At 34.3% G+C, this 7,883-nt stretch overlaps 1 protein-coding gene across 1 annotated transcript; it reads right to left on the bottom strand.

Annotated features, from left to right (window-relative positions):
- Positions 1-817: 817 nt before the first annotated feature.
- On the bottom strand, positions 818-3,538 carry LOC149207474 (putative disease resistance protein RGA3). The gene has a single exon (XM_089398053.1). It carries the CDS (start codon positions 3,536-3,538, stop codon positions 818-820), a length of 2,721 nt encoding a protein of 906 aa, XP_089254179.1.
- Positions 3,539-7,883: the final 4,345 nt, after the last annotated feature.

Below are 7,883 nucleotides of genomic sequence, written 5' to 3'. Positions count from 1 at the left end.
AATAATTTGTATAATTTTGATTAAGGATTTATTTTATTTTGGGCAATTTATTGACTAGGTTTAGTTTGAGTGATTGAATTATTATAATATTTATTATTTTGAACCAAAATACAATTCTTTCAATTTAACATTTCTATTGGCCTCTCTTTGCACCTTTTGAGGAAATTTCTAATATATATTAACTAGTCATATATAGTTATGAAAACAAAACCTTTACTAATAAAATCAATTACAAACTTTATTATTAATTACTTCTAACAAACTTCATGGATTCAAACACACGAAACATTATGCAATCAAAAACATTATATACTCAACTATGTAAAAATAAATACAAAATATTCTTTCATATTATATAAAATGCTTGAGATCCGAGATATTCTTTCCTATATTATATTGTGACCATTTGTACACCAATAAATACACATATCTTATGTCAAATATAAACAAATACATTATACGTTGTTTAGGAAAATCTAAAAAACATATAGGATATGTCCCTATTACATGCTTGCAATGCAAAGATATCTATGAGAAAACATGTAAAACACCCATCCCTGATATGCTTCGTAGCTATTGATTCCCTCCGCCCTCGCATCTTTAGAAAAACATAAACTGCACACATATATGGTCTAAACCATTCCAAAAAACAGAAAGAAACTATTTTGTGTAAAGAAACTATTGAAATATGAACCTGGAGGAGGCCGTCTTCGCAGATGTCGGGTTGTACTGGCCGTCCAATTCTTTGTGAATAGTGAGCGCCCTCTTCAATGATTCGGGCATTTGTTTGTTTCAACTGCAACCAATTTCTTTGTGATTAGTCAGCGCCCTCTTCAGTGATTAGGGCCCATCCAGGTAATCCCGGGAGCTCTCTGTTATCGAGGCGGCAGTTCTTCATGAGCAAGTTATTCAACTTTGGCATTGCTCCCTTCTTCTGACTTGGAAAATTTTGCAAGGAAATAAATCCTTCTATCGTTAGATTTTCCAGATTGGGAAATGCCCCATCGTCTTCAAACTCCTCTGGAAACTCTCTGCAATTTTTGCTACGTGACAAGTGGAGCGTTTGCAAATTTGGAATATTTTGTAGCCCCTTATACTCTGCACTAGCGTTGTCGCCTTCTATCACAAGCACCATGAGGCTCTGGAGGTGAAACATCCATGTTGGCACCACGCAGTTGCAGAGATGGACCTTCTCAAGGCGTTCCATAAGTTGAGTGTCGTTGGGAAGCTGGAGAGGGCGGCCATCGGAATTTAAACTATTTCGGAAATAGAGGGTCCGCATATCTGTCAAACCCCCAAAGGTGCCCTCGAGGCCAATACGACCTGCCGAACCCGGAGATTCTGATGCAGATGCTGATGAATATTGAGCGTCTATTAGTGTAACTGATAGGCTTTGCAGACGGATCAATCCTCTTAGATCCGTCCATTTCAAATCCCGCGTAGTGCTTGATTCATGACGTACTGGAGCGCCCTTCAACGTCCGTAAATAGATGAGCTTGGATATTCCATCGGGCAATGTCTTCAGATTTTTGCAGCCCTTCACATTCAAATGTAGCATATATTTGTGCCCACCTATCCCCGAATGCAGGCTGCTCAGATTTTCGCACCCACTAACGTCGAGGTACTGGAGGTGCTTTAGACCGCTCAAGGACTTCGGAAGCTCCCCGATTTTTGTTTGCGACAAATTTAGTAACTTCAAATGCTTTGCATTTTCAATGGATGAGGGCAATAACTCGATGCAAGTCTGACTTAAATCTAACACAACCAGATATTTCAAGTTATCGAAGAACTTCTCAGGAATTAATTTAAGCTCGGTGTTCTTCCATAGCAATAGAGTCCGCAGCCCTGGACAAGGAAGGGCGCTGATTTTGGGGATTTTGTTCTTCATCAGAGAAATTCTACGTACGCCCTTGCACTTATCCATGGGCACTTCTGTCAACTCTTTTCCGGGCTCTAACAAAGAGTTGGATTCCTGGCTAGATTCAAGAAGAGCTAAATTATGCAAAAGATCATGAAGCCTGCAATATTTGACTCGCCCATCGGAAGTAAGCCTTGAAATTTCAATCATGCATAGATTAATAAGTTTGTTTAGATAAGAGCGTCCTACCTGTATTGCGTCTCCTGCATCTCGAGTAGGAGTAGAAATAAAACCTTCAGCGATCCATACATGCACTAGGTACTCTGCTTTTATATGAGAATGTGGAGGAAAGGCAGAACAGTAAAGGAAACAAGGCTTCAGGCGAGCTGGCAAAGCTCGGTAACTTAAGCGGAGTGAGTGCATAACGTGCGCGATGTCTCCTTCTCCTTCACCCGGACGATCCAAGGCTTTCAAGGTAGATTCCCACTCATTAGGAACCATCTTTAAGTTTTTCATAGACGCTGCTATTGTTTTCACCGCCAATGGTAGTCCGGAACATTTTTTTACAATTTGGCAGGCGATGCTGGTCAGTGGGTCACGCTCTTGGGGGGGAGCATTAGTACCGGGAAAATGATCAGGAAGAATACGGGTCAAACCAGCGTTAGCAAGGAACAATTGCCAGCTGTCATCATCAGACAACTTCCCCATTTCGTGGATGTCGGGAGTCTCCCCAGTAGGATTTCCTATATGCGCTGCAACTTCTTTGTCCCGAGTGGTCACCACAAGCTTATTTCGCCTGTCAGATGACAAACGCAGCCCAATCTTTTCCCAAGCTTCTTTATGCCACACGTCATCCAGAACAAATAAACAACGTTTTTCACATAAATGTCTATTAATTCTGTCTGAAAGCTCCCCCTCGCTTAGCCTTGACATCTTATGACCTTGATCGTCTTCCTCCCCAAGCCTCAGATACTGCCTTCCCGTCACCAAAAGGAGCTCTTTAACCGAGAATTTCGGCGAAACTGTCAGCCACACTAGATGGTCGAAACCCTTTCGGACCTCTGGGCTGTTGAACACGTTTTGGACCAGATGACTTTTGCCCAGCCCCCCCATACCCACAACCGCAATGACCCCATATCCCTCTTTCAGTATCCAATTCTTAATTTTAGCCATGTCACCAGTCAAGCCCACTGTGTGAGACTGACACCTGTTGAGTATAGCACTCCGTTTCCTCCTGGCGCTGTATTGCTCTTCTAAATCATATGCGTTGAATGCGTGAAGACGAACATCTGCATCGAGGACGGACGTTACATATTTCAGATATTTAGCACTATTGTGTATCATCTTGATCCTTTTCTTTAATGCCCTAATCCTACGGCCCATCTGATACTTGAAGATTATAATGTTGAAAAAATTAAGGTCACGATCCTCGCATTCCTCTACTAAGTATACAGCATCGTACAAAAAGTCCTGAACTTTGTCGACCCAGTTCAAAATTGATGAATTGGAAGCGCTCTTTCCTCTCGCGTCGTTCAAGAGGGAATTAATGGAATTCACCTCCTCACAAATGAATTCAAAATCATCTTTGAAGTCAATAACAAGCGATACCTCCTCAAATAGTTTTTCAGCTACCATTGAAGCCATTTTTTCTGCCAGCGTGCTAATAACCGCCTGTTCCATCTTCGGTCTAATTCCAATTCGCAATTAACAACCTCTGCAACAAAACCCATGCACAGCATATCCGCACAAAATCAGAGCCACAGTAAAAGATATCATTCAAAACAATAAGCTTGTAATGTAATGTTTCTTCTCATGAGACAGAAGATCAGAAGGCACAAGGACTCTGGACTGGATTCAACAACAGCAAAATCACAATATTCTAGTCTGATAATGGTTTTAAGATAACTAGTCTGACCTCTTACACAGAAAACGTTACAGCCACCGATTTCTTTCTCCAATTACTCGTAGAATGGCATTTAATTTATGCCCCGATTCTGTTCTTCTGCACTTTGCAGCCTCTACAGCACTGTTGCCCCACGCTCTCTCTTCTACACCCTCTAAACGATTTTCCAGCGGTAGCTTTTATACATTCAGGAAAGGAGACGACAAAATAGTCTCTGCAACCATCTGGTTCACGCCCTTTTCTGTGCTCTTTCCTAGTTTGTCATTACAGTGTAATTTCGGTTACATCGTAATTTTTTTCAACATTTTAATATTTTTTAATGTCTTGATTTAAGAGGGGATGGTGAATGACATGGACTACTCCCACCTAACATTTTAATATATAAACAAATTAAACATTTTTTGAATTTATAAAAAAATATAAATTACGTAAAATTTTAATATAATAAATCAAATTTCATCACTATACGTTTTCGGGGCCTTGGAAAATGAAAGAAAACTTATGAATCTGAATTGAATAAGTTTAAGGGACATTGGAAAATGAAAGCATACTTGTCAATCTGAATTGAATAAGTTTAAGGGGCTTTGGAAAATGAACAAAAATTGAATAGAGATAATAGCATTAGAAAATGAAAGAAGAATTGAATAGAGATAATGGCTTTGGAAAATAAAAAAGATTTATTACTCTGACAATGGTTAGAGTGGTTAGAGTATTAAATGGTTTTGGAAAATGAAAGAAGAATTGAATAGAGATAGTGGCCTTGGAAAATGAAAGAAAATTTATTAATCTGACAATAATTAGAGTAGTTAGAGTTTTGGTTAGGGTATTAAATGGCCTTGGAAAATGAAAACAAAATTTATTAATCTGACAAGTGGTTAGAGTTTTGGTTAGGGTATTAAATGGCCTTGGAAAATGAAAACAAAATTTATTAATCTGACAATGGTTAGAGTGGTTAGAGTTTTAGTAATGTTAGATTTTTATTTTGTATTTTTATGTTATAATATTTATTTATTTTAATGGTATTTTTTATTTTTATGTTTCTATAATATTTATTTATTTAATGGTTTTTTATAGATTTTTTTGACTATATTATTTTATTTTTTAGATTTAAATAATAAAATTGAGTAAATTCATTATTTTGATTTATATTTTATTTCATTGTTTAGAATATTTAAATTTAATTTTATTATTTTTATTTTTTATTTATGATTTAATTTTATTTTAATTTTAATTTTTTTTTTCAATTTTTTTAGTTTAAAATAATTAAGTTTGACAAAACAATTAATTAATTTTAAAATTGCTTATTAATTAATGATAATTTAATTTAATTTAATTTTTTTTATTTACAACTCATCTCCATTAACCTCCCTACATACAAATCAAATATATGTTCACTGACAATAATGGAAGATTCAAGGAATCAGATATATGTCGGTATTTCATTTCATTGTTGTTCTCTTGATTAATCTCTCTGCCGGAATTTGCATTACAAAGTTTTAAATTTTATGTGATTTTTAAAAATGGTTTTGTGATTAAAATTTTATGTGATTTTTTAAAATGGTTTTGTTTTATGTCACTGCCGTATATATAGTATCCATGATTTTGCGTTATTTTATGCGGTAAGAAAATTTGGTTTAATTTTTCTTGAACTGCAATGTTAACTTTAAATTTCACTATTTTCAATGGATGACGTCTGCTGAGGGTCCTCTCTACGGCTACTAAGCTGTCATTTACAGGGAAAAGAAAATTTTAAGAACCCCCTAAATTTACAGGGAAAAGAAAATTTTAAGAACCCCTAAATTTATAAATATAATAAATGGGCGAATCTCCATGTATATAGGAAAAATAGAAGGTGATTTTATCAATAATACAATATGTATATATAATTTTTTGGCGAATCTCTCACCAGCCATGGCGAATATTTTACTCAATTATAAAATCTTGCAAGATCTTGACGAGTCTTTCACTAAATAATAAAACTTTGTATGGATCTAAGACGATAGAACTTCCCCTTTAAATAGTCTATTCTCACATGAATACCATGGTATTACCATGGGTCAATACCATGGGTTATCATAAACCTAGAGCTTAATAGTAATTACCATGGGTTATCATAAACCTAGAGCTTAAAAATTACTATTAGTAACTTATAAAAATTAATAAAACTAATAGTTGATTTTTATTTTATTTTTTATTTTAACCAAGCTAAAATGTTTAACCTACACTAAATTACAACATCCATTTTTACTCTTGACCAAGCCCCAAGAGGATCAAATATTTTTTCACTCTATTCTAGTTTGCATATCATGACATTTGATACCTCTAGGGGGTTAGTAGATCCAGAGTAAAGATGGATCTATGCTGGTTTAATTCCCCCATTTAAATAGGCTACATTCCAGGTGAATACCATGGGTCAATACCATGTGCCGTTTTGGTGAATACCATGGGTCAATACCATGTCCCATTTTTATTTTTATTAATTCTAATATTAGAGTTAATAATGTTTTTTTGCATGGTATTAATAACAATCTAGTCCATGGTATTTGTCCCATAGTATTTTGCCCATAGGTTTCACCTAAATATAACCAATTTTTTGAGTGTTCGTAAATATAAGGTGACTTATGGAGTAAATATAAAAAAAATATTTTATTTGTTTACCATACCTCTTGTTTATTTATATTTTTATTAATTTACCATATCTCTGTTACAAATATGGTATTTGGCCCATAGGATTCACTTAAATAAAACCTCTTTCTTGAGCCTTCATAAATAGAACGAGGGTTATGGACTAAATATAAAAAGAGGTTTTATTTATTTACCATACGTCTAGTTTATTTATATTTTTATTTATTTACCATACTTTTTGAATAAGTATAAAAAGATGTTTTATTTATTTACCATACCTCCACTTTACTTATATTTTTATTTGTTTACACCCGGTGACTTATGGAGTAAATATAAAAAATGTTTTATTTATTTACCATATCTCTCATTTATTTATATTTTTATTAATTTACCATACCTCTTTTATAAATATGGTGTTTGGCCCATAGGATTCACTTAAACAAAACCTATTTTTGAAAATGGACAAATGGATTCACTTAAGTAAAACCTATTCTTGAAAATGGGCGAATGGATTCACTTAAGTAAAACCTATTCTTGAAAATGGGCGAATGGAAGGTTGTAACTCCTAATTTCAAGGGCTAAATTTACCTTTTTTACCCTCTCCCTTAAAATAAGGTGGGCTATTTGAGGTGATTTGTAAAAATGTACTATGATACAAAATATTCGCCCACTAAAAATTTAAAACCCTTTACTTTCGCCAAAGGGCGAACATTCGCCCCTAAAATTATCCTTGGTCATCCAGTGTAGGCGTACAAAGTTAATTAATGTTTATCTGTATATGTATGGTAACTTAGTATTTGATTGTGGCTGCCAGGATACGAACCGATTTGAACATAAGTTTTTGAAAAATCTGACGGCTAAAATTACGTGGATTAAGCGGTCGCAATTTGGAGAAAGATCCAAAGGATTTTTTAGATTTTAGCGGGAATGGATTTGTGAGATGCGGTGGCCTTCTGCCATCGTTTTATGTCTTATGTGATATACTTGCCCGTGCCACTTGCTTTTGTTAAAGGTCAGCTACTCTCTGAATAAAAATTCTATACATACCCTGAATTTTGTTGTTTTAATATTCTTTTAATTTATATAAAAGATGTCTTTAAATTTGGATAATTTATAAGAATGACTAAAGGATTTTATTGTTAATGGTTTTTTTTTCAAAATATAAAACATAATGCTCAACATTATTATTATTGCCTTATTGGCAAGGGATATAAAGGCAAACTCAACGACCAAATTATTTATCTTATTTTTTTATTATAATGGAAGGAAAAGATGCTACTAAAAATATATTTATATTTTTTAAATAAAGGAAATGAATCTCAAAATATTATGTGATTTTATAATTTGAAAATTATTGAATGTTTTAAAAATACTTTAAAATTATTTTTAATTGTGGTTCACCGTGATTGAGTGGTTGCTATATTTACAGGTAATAATCTGAGCAGATTCACCTAAAGGGATGTACCCGTCAACTTATCTAGTCGGATCTAACCCAAA

The sequence above is a fragment of the Pinus tabuliformis genome, chromosome 1_2 (assembly GCF_031772625.1).
Source record: "Pinus tabuliformis cultivar Carrire ecotype Pingquan chromosome 1_2, CPIR1, whole genome shotgun sequence".
Lineage (NCBI taxonomy): Eukaryota > Viridiplantae > Streptophyta > Pinopsida > Pinales > Pinaceae > Pinus > Pinus tabuliformis.
The sequence above is the reverse complement of the archived record's forward strand: the minus strand, read 5'-3'. Positions and strand labels throughout refer to the sequence as shown.

Bases quoted from the DNA above. Each gene is read 5' to 3' on its own strand.
- LOC149207474 (XM_089398053.1), bottom strand. From the start codon at position 3,538: ATGGAACAGGCGGTTATTAGCACGCTGGCAGAAAAAATGGCTTCAATG.